Below are 19,367 nucleotides of genomic sequence, written 5' to 3' on the forward strand. Positions count from 1 at the left end.
TTCTGGAACCAGACCTTTTATTATTACAAAACATAGTATTCTTTTTAGATAGGCAATGAGACATGAGGCTCAGTTCATGCAGAAGGGGGAGCTGATTCCTTATTTTTATTCACTAAAGTCCTTTCTCTAACTTTATTTAGTAGGATTTTTTTTTAACCTAAAATGTAGTAGTAGCTCCCATTTAGATAGTGCTTTATATATCTTAGCTTATTTAATTCACTTTTGTCAAACTAGAACGATCCTGTTCCCATGTGATAGGACAGAGATTTATATTTTTTCCAGGTCTCTTCTGTAGTGGTCCTATATTTCCTCATGTAAATTGTGTTCTTTATGCTGAAACCTGGATTACGCCAAATGTTATCCAGAATAATCAGTTGCATTCAGCATTTCTCAAGTGTGACTATTAAAAAGGAAAGATGAAAACAGAAAGTAGCCACATGCTTCTACTTCTCAATTCCCTCCATGCTAGTCTCAGTTCTGCCCTGTACAGAATCCTCCTTCCTTCTGCACTCCAATCTAGTCTCACAATTTTGCTTTCTGGTGTGCTGTCCTTCATGAGATATCAGCCATGCTGACTTTATAGGTAAATCTCTCTTACTCGGCAGCCATTACTCTTCCATGTCTTGTTGTGAAGGTCCCAGGAAAAACACTGAGTGGCTGCCGTGGTGACTGAGAATCCCAGGAATGTCTGCTTTGGGTCCTTCTTGCTTTCATTCACCATAGCTGTTATATGGTAGGTTCCTGTTCCATGCTGCAGATTTTCTGCAGAAAGCACCCACGAGTACATCTCATCTTAGAACAGAGAGCAATATTGGGTTACCTCTTTAGAAACAAACCATAAGGAGCACAAAACAAATTAATATTAGAACCAGTAAAAGATCCTGGGTCCCATGCAATGCCAGACAAATGAAGTGGACTAGATGTTTCTTCAGAATCCTATTTTTAGCTGTCGAAAGCATCTTAAGGTCCATCTAGTTCAACCTCCGTATTTTACAGACAAGGAAACTCAAATGCAGGCCACTTAACTCCAAAATGCAGGACTATTGCCATTTAGTGACTTCTTTTGCTCTTCTCTGTTCTGCATTTGTTTTGTTTTGTTTTCCTGAGGCTGGGGTTAAGTGACTTGCCCAGGGTCACACAGCCAGGAAGTATTAAGTGTCTGAGACTAGATGTGAACTGGGGTCCTCCTGAATTCAAGGCTGGTGCTCTATTCACTGCACCACCTAGCTGCCCCTCTGCATTTGTTTTAAGACCAGATCTCCTTATCCTGCCCAGACTGGAAGTACAGCAGCTACTCACAGGAAGAAAGGATAAATGCCTGTAATATACTAAGGAGTCACAGCCCCTGCCCTTATTGAGTTTACAATCTAATGGGGGAAGGTGATGTGCAAGTAAATATATAAAATACAATATATATAATGTAGTACAAATAATAAAATATGTATAATAAAATAAAAAATATATAAATAAACATAATGGATATAATGGGATAATAACTAACATGATAAAGGGAAATAATTAACAGAGGGAAGACACTGGAAATGAAGGGTTTGGGAAGGTTTCCCATAGAAAATGGGATTTTAGTTGGGACTTATGAGAAGCCAGGGAAGTAAGGAGTTGGAGAGAGACCCAGAGTATTCCAGACATAGGGGACAGTTAGAGAAAATGGTGGGAGGTGATGGAGTGTCATAGTGGTGGAACAGCCTGGAGGCCAATATCATTGTGGGGTCAGTGTATTGGGAGGAAGGTGTGAGCATTGTGTAGAAGTGTGGAGCAATTGAGTTAAAAGAGAATAAATGACCCAAAATGTATTTAACTATCTCCATTTTCCAAGCCTTAACTGAATCCATGGTGGAAAATTCACTCACTCAGTACATGGTTTTTGCTTGAAACATCATTACTGCATCTCAGATTAGATTTACTGATGTCTTCTTTAAGAGTTTATTTCTAGGGGCAGCTAGATGGTGTAGTAGATAGAGCACCTGCCCAGGAGAAATTCAAATCTGACCTCAGACGCGTAAACACTTCCTAGCATGTGACCCTACACAAGTTACTTCACCCCAATTGCCTCAGCAAAAAGAAAGAGAGAAAAAAAAGTTAATTTATAAAAGAATTAATTTGGGGAAAAAGGTGGGATTTGGTTTGCATCTGCATCTGCAAGGAAGCTATTAAAAAAGAGTTTATTTCTACTTCTTTAATATTTTCATGTAATTCTCTGTTCTTCTGAGTCATTTTAGAGATTTTTAGAAATTCTCCATTGTCACTTCAGGGCTCTTTGAAGCATTTGTTCTATTATCTAAGCCTCTTCATAACCCAGCCCCCTTCTACCTTTCTAGTTTTCTCACACCTTAGTCTCTTTAAACCCACTTGCTTCATTTTGGGCTAGAGAGAATTGCCTTGGTCCTCAATGTCTCTTGTTTCTTAAGCCCCCAGTTTTGATAAACTACTGATCAACATAAATTCAGAGCAATGTGTTTTATCCTACACAATGCTTATAGACAGAGAGCAGTAGAGAGAACAAAGCTTTCTCTGGAGTCAAAAGACTATATCTGATCAGGGTTGGGGTTTAGGGTCTTAGGGTGGGGACTGTAGAGCAATTATAGAAAAATAGAAGTCTAAAATTGATCTGCTACAAACCTGACAATTAATTTGGAATTCAGATAATCCTAAAAACCACAAGCTGGGAAGCACCCTAGGCAAGCTATAGGCATTTATTTATTTTCTTTTCCTTTCCTCTCAAGAGAGTGACTATTCTATGTACAGTAGAATTTTATAAAAACAAACAAACAACAACAACAACAATAAAAACAAAACAAAACAAAACAAAACAAAACAAAAAAAACAAAAGGAACAAGTAGTGAGTGGCTCTTGAAACCCTTGAGTTAAAGGGCCAGTAGTATGGGATTCTCTCCTTATTGGAAGAGATTGATGGTGCAGATAGGGCTTGGGGGTGGTGATGGTAAGAATAGGAAAGAATAGAGATCCTTGGCTCTCCTGGGTTCCAGTTTTGAGGGAGAAAATGCATGGTTTTAGCCTTTTTTTCAGGTCCACGAAGACTAAGGCTCTGGGAAGAAAATGACATGGAGAGAAACAGAGTCTCTATCCCTTGCTTGGAATATTAGACTTTAGGGAGTTTCCCTTTGTGTGGGAGCTGGGATTATCTTGGCTAAATTGAGTTATCTCTCCCAGAGAGAAAGCTCATTCAATCTGTTTTGTTTGGGACATATTTTCACATATATTTTTTTCTCAGATTTCTTTTCTTTTCTTTTGTTACTGACTTCGATAACTAGATTTATTTGCTATTTGTTATGTGTATTCATTGTGGAACTGGTTTTTGGTGGGAAGCCTTGGAAAAAGAGCTTGAGTTCTTCCTTCCCTGTTAAGGAACAGTGATCAGGAGATGTAGCTTGAATCTAAATATAATTTCTCCTAGACTAATAATATTTAGGGGAGTAGATAGATGTAATTCTAGTCTAGTATCTATTGGACTTTAGTCCAATCTTCCTGGTGGGAATCAAAATCTCCCTTTTAAAGAGTTGTGGGAGAATATGCTAAAGTTGCCCATTCTTGCCTCCCTTTGAGCTGTATCTAGGCAGACCCATGTGGACATACCCAATCTGCATGGACACAAATAAAACAGCTGTTGAGACACTTTTCCAGAGCTAAGGCCCAGCAAGCCGAGCCCTGAGCTTGACATAATAATCCTTTGTGCTCATCTTCTGGATGAACTGATGGTCCCAGACTTGGACAAGCCCAGATGTGGAGCCTCCTGTTGCTGTTGTGCCTCACTAGTGTTATTACATTACACTGTCTGACTCTTTGTTTAGCCACAAATATATAAATCAAGGTTTAGCCACACTAAAGCACATCCTCCCACTAGAGGTGGGCTTCCAGTTCATGTGTCTAATCTGCCTCTTTGCTTGCAAGCCACTTCCCTCACTTTGAAATTAAACTTCTGTTTAATTTCTGACTCTCCTGTTTCCAGCCTGCTCTGTTTGGCTGGTTTGAGGCTGGTTCAGTGTGGTTAACACAGCCAAAATCATTCCATCCCACATTTGGAAAAAGAAAAGTCATTGAAGTGGAGGGAACTGCTAGGGAAACCAGCCAGAGATAGGACCTGTCAGAGGATGACAGACTGCTCAGCCTGTCTAGCTCCCTAGTGATATCTGTCCAAAAAAGAAAGAAAGAAGCATGTATGTTATTTGAGACATTCACAGAAAACTTAAAAAAAAAAAAAAAAAAAGGTCTAGTATGAATAGTTAAAAGATAAGTAGGCAAAGAGAAGTAGTATTTTAGGGGATAAAAACCTCATTCCTTAAAGTAACTCAAGATTCTCAGTGATGGGAAAATATAGAACAATAGCTCTTAAACGGGGAGATCATGGGGGTGGATAGGTAGGCTCAGGTAATGGCTGCTCAGATCTCAAGAAGGGAGGTAGATGAGAGACTTTCAATTTTCCCCCATCAAATAAGATCGAATTTGTAAAGCACTTAGTGCAGTGTGGGGCAGAGAACAGATGCTTAACAAATGTTGATTCCAATCCACTCTTCTTCTGGATGAAGCTTCCCAGTTTGTGATTGGCAAAAACAGAACACTGAGAGGTAAATCATAGAGGGAGGAGCAGGAATAGGTATAATTAGCAAAAAAGGATGGCCCTAGATCTGGAAGATGAGGCAAGAGTTTTGTTATTGAATTCTGATGGGGTGGGGTCTAGACACTTCAGAAGAACGCCTCCTACAAAAGACAGAATTGGGTGTTTTGGTACTGATTCACACAACGGGGGAGAAAGCAGTTGAGAACCCAATGTGGGACAAGACTTGGAGAGGTTTGAAAGAATTAAAGTTTCAAAGACAGTCTGTCAGTTTTCAGACTCGCTTTATAGGATACATCCTATCATATTTTGCTGCTTCCTTTGAGAAGTAATGTTCTTGGGAATATTTTCTGGAGTGTCTTAAAAAGGGAAAAAATAAAGAAGAGTATGGAATGAAAGTAATACTTAATGGAGAAGGACATCACAAATTAATGTCAGTAGAATACAATAGATGGGGAGTGTGTATGCATAGGAGGAGCAGGAATGATGAGGTGCTTCATTCTTATTTGAGCTTCAAAAGGGACAGATATTGTCTGTTATCAACATTAGATTATTAACATAGATTCTAAAGAAAGATATTGGATGGGGTAGCTAGGTGATGCAGTGGATAGAGCACCAGCCTTGAATTCAGGAGGACTCAAGTTCAAATCTGGTCTCAGACACTTAACACTTCCTAGCTGTGTGACCCTGGGCAAGTCACTTAACCCCAGTCTCAGGGGGGAAAATATATATATATATATATTGGACCTGTGATTTCATTGGTGTAAAATTCCAAGTGAAGAAAATTCTTCTACCAGTGAATGTTGGTACCATATCTCCAACCATTAATTTAATTATTATTATTTTTTTTTTTCTGAGGCATTTGGGAGTAAGTAATTTGCCCAGGATCACAGCTAGGCAGTGTTAAGTGTCTGATTTCAGATCTGAACTCAGGTCCTCCTGACTTCAGGGCTGCTACTCTATGCACTGCACCATCTAGCTGTCTCGAACCATTAATTTCTAAGAGTTTTCTAGAGCATTGAAGTCTTACCTGTTGTCACAGAGCCAGTATATGTCAAAGGCAACATTTGTATCCAAATTTTCCTAGCTTCTAGGACTGGTGAAAGTTGGTAAGTATTTACAAAAAAAAAAAAAAAAATCCAAACCAACAAAATAAGAAATAGAAACATTAAATAACCCAATCTCTGAAAAAGAAATTGGGCAAGCAACAAACTTGAAAAGGAGATTAAAAAGCCTGGATTAGATGAGTTTATACGCGAATTATATTACATATTTAAGAAATAATAACAACTATTAAGCAAAAAAAAAAAAAAATCCTAAAAAATGGAGAGAGGAGACACGTGCTAATCTCCTTTTCTGAGACAAATAACAGTCCTCATGCAAACTAGGGAGAGACAAGACTGGGAAAGAGAAATATAGATCAGTGAGTGGCAGTCAGTAGAGCACTGGTGCTGGAGTCAAGAAGACTTGACTTCAGATCTGGCTTTGGACATTTGCCAGCTGTGTGACCCTGCACAATTCAGTTAATATGTTTCCTCATCTAATAAATGGTGATAATAACAGCACCTTCTTTCAGGATGTGGTGAGGATCAAAATGAGAGAATAATTGTAAAGGATTTGGCACAGAATATATACTACGTAAATGTTAATTATTATCGTATTAATGCTATAAATAAGTTCTTTACAGGAAATATATCAATATATTCAGAAAATAATTCACTCTGTGAATTGGCTTCATACTGGGAATGCATGGATGGTACAACATTAGGGAAACAATTGGTACCATGACATAAACAGAAAAGAAATAAAAAAGAAAATACATACTTATTTCAAAAGATACAGAAAAAGCTTTTGATAAAATAAAACATTCATTTATATTAAAAACCTAAAAAGCATACTCACATGGAATAATTCTTGAATGTTATCAAAAGCATATATGTAAAACTAAGGGCTAACATTGTTTGCAATAAACACTAGAAGTTTTTATTTATTTTTTTGGAGTGCAAATGAGTGAAGCAAAGAGGTCTTTCTCTTCACCCCACTATTTATTTGACATAATTCTAGAAATGCTTGCTCTGGCAATAAGACAGAATAAAATGAAAAATATAAACATGGCCAAGGAGAAATTGTCCATATATGCGATGACATGATGGTCGACTAGAAAACATTTATGAATCAGCAAAGAAATTAAGGAAGATGATTAATAGTAATAGAATGCAACCAAAATCTACAAAAATCATTAATATTTTTATAAAAGGAAGAAAACATTATAAAAGAAATTCCATTAATGTAAAGGGATGAAACTCTGAGTTGATGCATTGGAATTAGACAACAGGAGCACTTAAGGCTAATTACCGATTGGATAATACTCTTTTAGCATAGGCTTGGAAAATGGCCCTTCCCACTATTCTGTGCTGGCTCAATCTTTTGGTGTATATAGATAATTGTAGGAGGGATTAGGGGGTGGAATAAAATAAGCCAGAGTCATTTTGGCAGAAGACTAGGAGCAGGGAGGTCATGGAGATCCTGTGTCCATCCCCTTCAAATCTACCCCTAAAAACCAAGAATAAAGAGCAAGGGCTTTTGCTTATCCTGACTCCAGCTGATTCCAAGGCATCCAGGGTGCTAACTTGGTTTTCACACATTAAAATAACTAGAAATGCATAAATGTTTAGGTGTTTAGCTACCATAATATTTTTAAAATTTATTTAAGTACAACTATAAAATATTCTTTTGAAAGACTTTATTGGAAAAATTATTATTCTTGTGGCTAGGTCATGCCAACATATAAAAATGATAATACTACCTAAATTTATTTATGGATTTATGTGAAGACCGAGTTAGCATCCTGGATACCTTAAAATCAGCTGTGAAGGGAAGGGACACAGGATCTCCGTGACCTTCCTTTTCCTTGTCTACCACCAAAGTTAGTCTGGCTTGTCTTACTCCACCTCCAATCCCTCCTACAATTCTCTGTATACACCAAAAGATCGAGCCAGCACAGAATAGTGGGAAGGGCCATTTTCCAAGCATATGCTAATAGAGTATTGTCCAATCGGTAATTAGCCTTAAGTGCTCAGTTGTTGGACCTCAGTGCATTAACTCAGAGTTTCAGCCCTTTACAGATTTAGTGAAATACCAATCATAATATAGACCATAGATGGTCTCTGAAAATCCTTCCAATTCTGAAACTCTTGAACTATAATAAAATTGATTGGATTTTACCTTTCTCCCATAGCTGTTCCTTTGGGAGGGTGATGTTTAGTTGAAAATGAGTAATATTAGGTTGATACTGGAAACCAAGATAGAGTGTGATGGAAAGAGGATTTTCAGGCTCTACCAAGACTATCAGAGATTCCTCTAGGGAAGTGATGTTTATAGTGATCACAAAGTGGTCTCTACTCATGTTGAAGATAGTGGGATTGGTTTCTATGCTGCCATCTCTCCAGACTATTATCTAGAATAAGAAAAAAGTTATTGTTCTCAGGATTCTAGGCTGCTTATCAATGCCATGAAGTCATTTTTAGTTGAGTTGATAAAGGTAATAAGTAATCTTTGTTTCACTTCCCACTTCAGTATTTATTAGACATCAATGTTATAAGACACAGGAACATATTTAGACCTAAAAAGTAAATGCCCCATTATCCAGTAAAACACTATAGAACAAGAGCTGTAGTATTGTTGCCCATATAGATCTGTTTAGGTCCTAATACAAATACCATAAGCCATGAATGGGGGGGGGGGGAGAAGTCAACATGATTTTCACAGCAAGGATATAGGATTAAGACCTAGATCTCTGTAGGATTAAGACCTAGATCTCTGATGGATCTAAGTCAGGCTTTCTTCTCTAGGTCTAAGATACTTCATATTTTTGTTAGAACCTCCAAAGTAAGAATTAAAGTAACAAAACAAAGTAATTGCTATTCAGTTAAAACCCTATTTTTTCCCCATTGAATAAGGTCTTTGATCCTTTTCTATTATGGCCTGACACTTAATATGTACCTCTGCCTCTTCCAACAAGTCTTGGATTTGAAGAGATTCATGATCAGAAGTGAGTAACACATTTCCAATACTTCCAACAATATTCTGCTTATCAAAATGCTTGTAGGGATTAAAAGCCAGCCCTGTAACCTAAAAACAAAGAGAAAACCATTATTACAACCTCAGCAGAGGGTATATAGTGACAGATAGCAAACATCAGGAGTAAATGTTGAGGGGATTTACAGTAATATCTTCTGAAATTAAATACAAATATCTCTCATTGTCCCACAGAAAGAAATGAAAATAAAAATTAATTAAAGATGCGTCACACTGTTCTGACTCTCAATCTTGTCTTTATGCTTTACCTCACACACTTGGAGACTTGTCTTTTTTTTCTGAGTAGCAAACACTATTGTTCTCTAGGGAAAGGGTAAGTAATGTGATTAAAGTTAGTTAGGAGACCACAAAAATAAATGTTGTCTACTAACATGATCATATACCATATCAACCACCCAGATTTTCTCAACTTTTGCACATTTAAATGAGAAGGAACAGAGTTATAACTAAGTATGCATTCAGAATGACTTCAGTTGAGAAAATCAATGGCCCTAGACTTCTGATTCCCTGAGTTTTAGGAGGGCAGTTTAGCATCTGGAAGGAAGGAGGTGTGATGGTAGAAGATGGGCTTGGAAAAGAAGTGAAACTGAAAAGCACCTTGAAGGTGTTATCCCTGGGCTGAATCAGTGTGAAGTCAGAGAAAATCAACCCCCAAATACCACAAACATGACCTTAGATGTTGGCATTTTAGGGCATAATCCCAGTTACCCTAACCTAATTATGGCTCTGAATAGATTTTTGTTTGTTGTTTAGTCATTTCAGACCTGTCCAACTCTCCTTGAACACATTTGGGGTTTTCTTAGCAAAGATACTGGAGTGCTTTGCCATTTCCTTCTCCAACTCATTTTTACAGATGAGGAAACTGAGGCAAATAGGATTAAATGATTTACCCAGGATTACACAGCTAATAAGTGTGGAGATCGCACTTGAACTCAGGAAAATGAGTCTTCTTGAACAGAGATATAAAAGGAAACATGTTGAAATCATTCAAACTACAACAGAATACAAATAAGTATAGGAATTTGATGTGTGATTTCACTGATACTGGGAATTCCTGGATAAGGCAACGCTTTCTATCAATCTATGCTCAAGAGCACTGAGACGTCAAGGGCCTTGCTCCAAGGTCACACAGCCTGTGTGTTTGAGGAAGGATTTGGAGGCCCTCAGGACTCCCAGGCTGGCCCCCTATTGATCCCTTGTTTCCAGACTGCTTCTCACCAAGCACAGGCTTTTAATTAAACCCAGAAGCATATAATTAATTGTCTCTGATGTGGCTGAAATCACTCACCGCTCTGGCCAGCTTATATTCATGAGAATAATGTCATATTTATGTAGTACTTTACTCTTGGTCATCAAAACAAATGGTTCTGTTCAGGAACAGCTTCACACTCACTTGAATGTTTACACTTTGGTTCTTCCTCAAGAGATTGTCGAAAGCAGAGGCTGATGGGAAGCCTAAATGCATAGGTGCTGGATAATGGAGAGTAAAAGAGCTTGAAGACAAAGTTGATATATTTTGCCTTAGGGGAAAAAAAGGAAAATACATGGAATAATTGTTTTTTTCTGAAAATCAGAGTTCTAAAAGTAGCTCCTTCCTTCTTCCTTTCTCCATTACCTTTTTAGCATTACAGTGGCAAGAGAGGAGGTCACTATCATTGAAGGCTGGCTGTCCTGAAGGAGGGTTTCTTGTATCTTCCCCAGGGATAGCAAAGATGTCTCTAACAAGTCTTCCATCTACATTTGAAAGGAAATACTATGTCTTGTTTCTCTGTATTTTACCCCTAACAATGCATGAATGAAGTAGTAGGAATATCAAGTCTCAAGCAAAGATGACTAGACAGGAACATTTTACTCATAAAGAAGAGACCTTCAGACTGACTAAAGATAGATCAACCATTGCCAAAAAAAGAGATAAATGAAAAAATGTCCCTTTGCCTTATAGCCAAGGCAGACCCTAGAAATACCACGAGGGAGAATATTTACTTTTCTTTTTTTATTTTCTATTTATATTCTATTTTTTATTTTTTTTTATTAAACCTTTTTATTTTCAAAACAAATGCATGGATAATTTTTCAACAGTGACCCTTGAAAAACCTTGTGTTCCAAAATTTATTTCCCCTTTCCCTCATCCCCTCCCCTAGATGTCAACTAATCCAGTATATGTTAAACAGGCGCAATTCTTCTAAACATATTTCTACAATTATGGTGCTGCACAAGAAAAATCAGATCAAAAAGGAAAAAAAAATTTAGAAAGAAAACAAAAGGCAATCAAACAATAAAAAAGGTGAAAATACTATGTTGTGATCTACACTCAGTCCCTACTGTCCTCTCTCTGGGGGCAGATGGCTGTCTTCATCACAAGATCATTGCAACTGGCCTGGATCATCTCATTGTTGGAAAGAGCCACGTCCATCAGAATTGATTGTTGTATAATCTTTTTGTTGCCGGGAATATTTACTTTTCTTAAAAAAAATGTTTATTTGTTCTCTAAACAGCTCACTTTCTGGGCATAGTATTATCTGGGTGGTAAGAAGAATAGTATTGATTAAAAGTTCGGATGTAGGACCCTGAAATATTTCAGTGGGTAGTGTTCTAAAATCCAAGGAGAACATGTAACCCCCAGGATCTTCACAGACTGAAAAGAATTACCATTCAGACATAGTAGCTAAAGATTTTACTCCAACCTTCCGAGGATCCTGCTGGACCCCACCCTTATTCTCTCCAGAGGCTGCTGGTCCACTGTTGAAGGAATCGAAGGGGCAGAAGGTTGCTGGAGCTTTCAGTTTGAAAGGATTCCCACTCGGAGACTGGAACTTCAGCAACTGCTCACTCAGTTTGGGAAGGGAACTGCTCACATTGATCTGTAAATATTAAAAAATAAACAAGTACAAACACATACCATTCCTGAACTTTCTTTGTAATTGGCTTGTGTATATTCAGTGCTTTGTCTCTGGGAACAGAAGATATTTTAAAATTTCAAACAAATTTCATAGGACTAAAATCTGATAGTCTAATGGATATAATCTTATGATTTAGTAGAAACATAAAAATCCTCTTTTGTTTTCTTTAATGGGGAAGAGTTCTCATTGTATTTTGTTCAAAAACACTGAGTCAGCCTTTGAGGGCTAGGATGTAGCAAAAAGAAAGGAATCCAAAGAAAATCATCACTGCTGATTGATCTGGCAGAGGAAATGAATAGCCCTGAAAATGAGTGGGCTACGTGCATTTTTGTTTTGTTTTTAATCAGGAAGAGGGAGGAAAAAAATGAATGTCTGTTAACTAAAAAAAAAAATTAATTTTTAAAAAGAAATGAATGGGCAAATAAATGGATTCATAAGCTAAAAGAAATTATGACAGACTTATACAAGATTAGGAAGTAGACTAAAAGAAATAGGCTACATGTTCTTTTCTCCTTTCTATTCTTCTTCTTTTTTAATGGGACTTGATTTAAAATCAAATAAATATTTATTGAGTATCTATAATGTTCAAAGTACTAATAATAAAAGTTAACATTTGCATAGTGTCTTCTATTTGCCAGGCTCTTTACAAAAATTGTATTTTATCCTGGGAGGTAGGTGCTATTCTTATCCCCATTTTACAGATGAGCAGACTGAGGGTAAGTTGTCCACTGTTACTAGGTAGGACCACCTTGCTAATTAATGTCTGAGGCTGCCAGGTTTTCCTGAGTCCAGACCTGACACTCTACCCACTCCACCACTTAGCTGCCTACTATGCTGCTTTTGTTTTCTCACTTTGTTTTGAATGGGCCAATATTTTAAATCAAGTCCCATTAAAAAAGAAGAAGAATAGAAAGGAGAAAAGAACATGTACTCTATTTCTTTTAGTCTGCTTCCTAATCTTGTATTAGTCTGTCATGATTTCTTTTAGCTTATGAATCCATTTATTTGCCCATTCATTTCTTTAAAAAAAAATTTTTTTTTTTCAGTTAACGGATAGAGAGGTCTTCCTAAAACAGGAAGAATTAGGTTCAGATTCCATTTCTGTTACATATTGGTTCTGGGTAAATCATTTAATCTAACTACCCTAAGCCATTTCCTTCTTCTCTTCTCCTCCCTCCTTCCCTGCCTGTCTTCTTTCTTTCCTTCCTTCCTTTTTTCTTTTGGAGACACTGGAGAGTATCCTGAAAGAAACTAAATATTAACTAACATCGCATATCATATGCCAACATAAGCTCCAGATGAGACATGACTTAAACAGAAAGAGTGATATCATAAGCAATTTGGAGGAGCAAGAAGACATTTTCTGTCAGATTTATAGATGGGGAAAGGGTTCATGACCAAAAAAGAGATAGAACACAGGAGATAAAATGGACAATTTCAATCACATAAAATTAAAAAGTTTTTGTACAAACAAAACCAATTCAGATAAAATTAGAAGATAAGCAGGTAAATGGGAAAATTCTTTAAAGCAATTTTCTGCTGTAAGGTCTCATAAGATACATAGAGAACTGGTTCAGATTTATTAGAATAAAAGCCAGTCCCATAAATAATCAAAGGATAGTAATAGTTTTCAGAAGAAGAGATACAAGCTATAAATAGCCATATTAAAAATTATCTAAATTACTAATGATTAGCCAAATAATTAGGTATCATTGTAAATATAATGGGCAATGACAAATCATGATTCCATAGGGATCATGATGAGACCTGCTCCCCACCTCCTGATGAGATGGGGTTGGTACAGATTGAGACACGAAATGGGAATTTGTTTTGCTTGATACATGTAACAGGAGTTGTTTTGTTTTTCTCTTGTTCTTGATGTGTTTGTGTCAGAGTTGGAAGTGGGAGATGGATGGAAGAGAAGGCAGGTTTTCATTGAGTAAAGAAGATAAAATTTTCTTTAAAAAATGAAGTAACGGCTAGTCTTCAAATTTAATCTAAATAAAGTCTAGGAAATGGTTTGATGCTGTAGCAACATCAAGAATAACAAAAACCAATGATCTTTTAAAAGTGTTTACTGTGTTCAGAGCACTTTGGGACACTGGGACAGAAGCAAAGCTTCGACTAAAATATTTGCTCTTACTTTCTCTTATTCTCCTCTCTCCCTTCCTTTCCTTTTTGACTTTAATCTGTCTCTTGACCCCTTCAATTAATTTTCTTACCTGGACTGTCTTGGAAAACGGGGAAGCAAATTGTATCAGCTGCTGTAGGATCTCACAAGCTCTCTGCAGTTTGGGGACCAACTGAAAAACATGAATTGATCTGTTAAAGTTTTCCATTTTTTCACTTAGGAGCTGCTGAGAAAAGGGGGGATGAGATTAAGTATTTAAGAGCCTTCTATATACCAGGCAATGTGTTAAGTGCTTAACAAATACCCTATTTGATCCTTACAACCACCTTGGAGGGAGAAGTAGTATTATTATCCCATTTTACAGTTAGGGAAACGAACAAACAACAGGTAAGTGACTTGAACAAGATCATACAGCTAATAAATATCTAAAATAAGATTTGAGCTCATGTCTTCTTGATGTCAGGTCCAGACCTCTATTCACTGTGCTCTTCTCTCTGGGAATAAAGAACCTTGCCAGAGATGGTCTACTTTTATATTGCAAACACAGTTTTGCATTTCGGTAATTTGTGGAATGTTGATATTCTTGTTAATGCCATTCACTCTCTGCTGTAACTTGGGCCCATACCATAAATTCTTATCTTTTTCAAATTACTATTTACAATGGGGCCTCAGATAGAGAGATAGGAAAAGAATATAGAAAAGAGGAAACAGAAATAGCTGGGTAAAGAATAAAGGAAAGAGATAAAGACGAATAGGAAGTATGTAATTCTCTTCCCTTCAGCACTGGCATTCTTGGAACATATGGATGATGGGCATTAAGTTGAATCAGAGGACAAGAAAGTGGTAAAATCTGCATACTGACATATAGATGTAGAGTTTGGTTTCCTTCATTTGCCATTGAGGAGGACTTTTTGGTTGCCATGATTTAAATGGGGAACAGGCAGCTGTCCCAATTGGATGAAGGTTTCCTGCTTAACATATGAGAGATTGGCAGTTGATTTTGAGGATGGATATTGCTGGGCAATGTCGGCCACAAGCAGCTACAGCCCATGTCCCTCATTTGCTTATAATCAGAACTGGAGGAGTAAGGTCAGTACTGACTCAGAGACCAGAGACAAGGACTGGTGTGTAAGGAAGAGAAAAGGTCTCAAGGATCCAAGACTTGGGTCTCCTGAATTTGGGGGTATTAGTAAGCCTAGAGTTCCATGATTCTCCTTCCTTCTTTTCTTTATCCCCTATGGTCCGAGTCTGGGGTCCCAAAGATATAAGCCTCCTCTCTTTGCCCTTTCCACATTAGACTAGTGCAGTTTAGGTGTTCTCTAGTGATACCCAAAGAAGAGGAAGGATAAGTAGGAGGAGTTTGGGAAGTTGGTTAGAAGTGGGCTTGGGGGTTCTAACTTAATATTTTCCCTTTCACTCCGTTTAGTAAAGGATCAGGTGGTAGTATGTTAAGCAGCTGTGTCTCCTGAATAGGGTGGGGTGTTATCCCAGGTGTGAGATGAGGAATAGAGTCATTGAGTTCGCACTCCAACACTTTGAACAGTAGTTCATATTATCCTGGTTTGGACCAGCATGGATTTAGTCCATTCATCCCCTCATTTTGTACCTAAATCAATGCATTGGGAAGCAGTCTAGGCCTGTGCAGGCTATGAACCTTCTGGTGGCCAAAAGGGATACTACAGACTTTGGAGAAATCATCCTTTGCCCCTTTGGCTTCAGTAGAACCCCATCTGGTAAGTAAATCAACCGCTCTATTCCCACATGGGATCATTGGAATTGTGACAGATTTACAGGCTTAAGGAAGGCAGAACAAAAGACACTTTGGACTGCATGTGCAACTGCAGTGCTCCATGGCATAAACACTATCCAGAGGTGGCGTGCCGCAATACTGATTAACTCCTAGAAGCTTTTTAAAAGATGGCTACCTTTAAGCATTTCTCTCACAGAAATGAAAAACAACAACAACTACAACAACAAGCAACAAAAATGTACAACTGACCCCAGCTTTATTTGAATATGGGAATAAGAGCCAAGGGCTCTTTCAAAAGTAAAAGCAGGGAATATGAAGAAATAAAATCTTTTATAGAGAACATATATTCTTTAAGTCTGTTAGACTTTGACTAATTTTCTCCGGAAAAGGTTTCTGAAATTTGATGTTCAGGATTTAAGGACCTGAATATCAAATGATAGCAAGGAGAAGCCTGGAAGACTGTGGGAAAACATTGAGAAAATGAGATTTGGCTTCAAAACTCAAGAGACTAGCTTTAGATTAGAAATCTGACATTGCCACAAACTCCATTTCCTGTATCTTTAACTGGAGAAGAGTATTTTCTTTTTCAGAATGTGATTTTAGTTTATATATAAAAAATAACCAAGTTAATAAATACCAAATTCAGGCTATTTAAATTCTCTTCCTTTCTATACCAAAGTACATATATACTTTTAGATGTCAGTAATCAGCGCTTACAAACAATTTTGTGGTTTGCTTTTTTTCATGTAGGATTATTTGAATCCCATGTTCTTTGTATACCTTGTCATTTAAAACTTTTGTTATTAGGTAATTTTTTAGTTATATTTGCCTCTTCTGACCCCATTTGGGGTTTCTTGGAGTAGTTTGCCATTTCCTTCTCCAGCTTATTTTATAGATGAGGAAACTGAAGCAAACAGTGTTAAATGACTTATCCATGGTCAGCGAGGAAGTGTCTGAGGAGGGAATTTGAACGCAGAAGTATGAGTCTTCCTGACTGCAGGGTAGGAGCTCTGTTAGACCACCTAGCCACCTCATACCTCTGTCAAAGTCCTTTACCTCATTGCATGACTATATCAATTTGTCATTAGGATTGTTTCCAGTTTTTCACTATCATCACTAGCCTAACTTTGAGCATCTTTGTAAACAATCACTTTTTTTTTTTTTTTTTTTTTTTTTTGCCCCTTTGGTTTATTTTCTTGGTATATTTTCCTAAAATGGAATTACTATATCAAATAGTCTGATCAGTTTTATAATCCTTATTATATATTGCAAGATTACTCTCCTAAAAAGAACACTGATTTTCAGAATTTCCTGTTTATTTACTCCTCTAGTGCTGTTTCACAATTTTATTTATTTTTGCTAATAGGCATATGTTATATACCTTAAAAGTATTTTAATTTCTATTTTTGCGGTTAGAAATAAGGTATTCATTTTCACATGTTATTACTTTCTTTGACTATTTAAGGACTGAAATGTGACTTTTTTTAGTTATTTATAGGTAAGATAGATATTTTAATAGTAATATTTTATGATATACATCATATTTTTCTCATTTTATTACTTTTTTAAATCTTTGTTTTATTATATTTTGTACTATTAAAACTTTATATAAACTGCCCTGCCCTACCTTGCCTACTTCATCCTGGAACATCTCTGTGTTCTTTTTATCCTGAAATATTAAAGGCTGAAGTATGGTTGAGACATTACACAATTCATTTTCATGAATATTTTTAGTAACAGAAACAGTCTCTTTGCCAACAAAGGAAAAGGTAATGTTTTACTTGGAGATGAAGGAAGAAGAACTCTTCAGCTTTACCATCCTAAGGACATTAGCAAAATAGGAAGAGTCTTCTTTCCTTGGTTTCACAGAATAACATAGGGGATAATAATAATAGCTGACTTTTATAAAGCACTTTTGTCTATATGAAGCACTTTGCTCACAATAAATCTCTAAGTCATGAATTATTATTATCCCTATTTTTCAGATGGAGGTGTGCTTTGTCCAGGGTGACATTTCTTGTGGTGGTGAGGAACTGAACCCCAATCTCTTGACCTAAAATTTAGTCCTCTTTCCACTGAACCTTATTGCCTCTTTACTTCAGTTGGCCATTTGTACCTGATCAGAAGTATTCTGAAATGATACTCGAGGATCAGTTGTAAAGATAGACAGGGCTGGTGCTTCTCTTGGGGTTGCAGGCACCTTTGACACAGGCTTTTCCGACACAGGCTTGTTAAATGTTGTTGTCATTGGGAGAGGCGGCTTGGCATATGGGGATATTGCCAGTAGAATCTGCTCTGTGGTCTGGGGCATTGCTGATGAAGTCAGGGTATTGGATATTTCTTGGCACAGGGTTATTGACTAAAAAATATAAAGAAAATGACAATAAATGAAATGCAAATGGTTATAGAAATGAGAGATTTTATTTAATTCTTCTCTTTTTTTTGCAATGCCAGAAGTTAGATCTTTGCACCAGCTGAGGGGTAGTTGTAATTAGGAAGACCTAGATAAATATCCTAACTTTAACATTTACTAGCTCTGTGACCATGGGAAAATGACTTCCCCTCTCTGAACCTCATTCTCTTTATCTATAAAATAGGGAGTTGGATACAATTAACCCTAAGGTTTAACTCTATGATCCTATGATATAGAGTACTTGGATATTCATTGTAGGGTTTCTAGGGAGGAGGCAAAGTGTTAAGAAAATTACTGAAAAAAAAAAAAAGGAAAAAGGAAAAAAAGAAAATTTATTGAAAACCTTTTTATTCTAATGGAGTTACAAAGAATAATCAACAACTAAAGTTGTTTTGAGCATAGAATCAGAGTCCAGAATTTTACCACTTGGATGTATAACTGGGGTCTGGCACATTTGCAGAACCCATCTGCTTGTCTATATTGATGGAACTTCCTGCTTTTTGGGAGAGAGATGATGGCATGTGAGCCAAGTGCTTAGAGAGACTTGCACAGACATTCTGGAACTGGTTCTGCTCTGCTAACCATGTGGTAAATGGGAGTCACTTTGATTGTGGGGTCATTCAAAACTTATAATTGCCATCTCTCTTGTTCAGTCCATATTTGGTGATTTTTTGGTTCATAGCATCTGATGAGACACTGTGGATGAGAGTCTGTGGATTCTTCTCTCTTCTGAAGACTATGGCCCTGAGAAATGAACCTTGGTCCTTGGTCTTTGTTTTTGTACTTTTTCCATATAGGTAAAGGAGATTGGAACCTCTGGCCTTGTGAATCTGAAAGGTCAGGAGGACATTTTAGCATCCTGATGTCAAGATGTGGGTTCCATGGCCAGTGAATCATCAATATCCCAAAGAGCAAGAAGTGACTTTTGGGGGGATGATCTTTGGAATCTTAGCTCAGGAACAACTGAGACAAGGACTCATCTCATAGAGGTGCTGTTTTTGAAAGTTATTTAGGTGCTGTGTTAAGAGATCAGAGACCAAGATCACACAGTGAAAGAGAATATAACCGTGAGATGTTGAGGAGAAAGGTGGGGGTTACTGTTATGATTTGTTTTTTTTATATCTTTGAAATAAATATCTTTTTGTAGAAGCCAATTGATAAAAGGAAGTGGGACATTAATTACTGGCATTGAACTGTGGGGGAGTTGGGATAGAACACATCCAGTGGAGACTCAAGCTCTGCACAATAGATAAGAAAACCCTCAGGGTTACTTTTTGGAAATCCAAAAGTAGTAGGCCCTCCCACTCAGCGGGATACAGAAGTATCAGAGTTTGGAAGGGACCTCACACATCATCTAGCTCAATCCATGCCTAAACAAAAATCTTCTTGATTCTATCCCTGATCCACTTTTTGTGGAAAAGGAAACTGAAATCCAAAGAAATGATTTTTTTCAATATCACACAATAAAATATTGGCAGATCCAA

At 37.1% G+C, this 19,367-nt stretch overlaps 1 protein-coding gene across 1 annotated transcript in view; it reads right to left on the bottom strand.

Annotated features, from left to right (window-relative positions):
- The window catches only part of PKD1L3 (polycystin 1 like 3, transient receptor potential channel interacting), a 59,369-nt gene that overhangs the window by 31,299 nt on the left and 8,703 nt on the right, over positions 1-19,367 (bottom strand). The window contains exons 6-12 of the mRNA XM_074284704.1: positions 13,812-13,946; positions 11,374-11,550; positions 10,305-10,423; positions 10,083-10,209; positions 8,594-8,722; positions 7,817-8,048; positions 599-792 (exon numbers count right to left, since the gene is read on the bottom strand). Coding sequence (XP_074140805.1) covers positions 599-792; positions 7,817-8,048; positions 8,594-8,722; positions 10,083-10,209; positions 10,305-10,423; positions 11,374-11,550; positions 13,812-13,946 — 1,113 coding nt within the window. The remainder of the gene's footprint in view (positions 1-598; positions 793-7,816; positions 8,049-8,593; positions 8,723-10,082; positions 10,210-10,304; positions 10,424-11,373; positions 11,551-13,811; positions 13,947-19,367) is intronic.

Source organism: Sminthopsis crassicaudata, chromosome 2, assembly GCF_048593235.1.
Source record: "Sminthopsis crassicaudata isolate SCR6 chromosome 2, ASM4859323v1, whole genome shotgun sequence".
Lineage (NCBI taxonomy): Eukaryota > Metazoa > Chordata > Mammalia > Dasyuromorphia > Dasyuridae > Sminthopsis > Sminthopsis crassicaudata.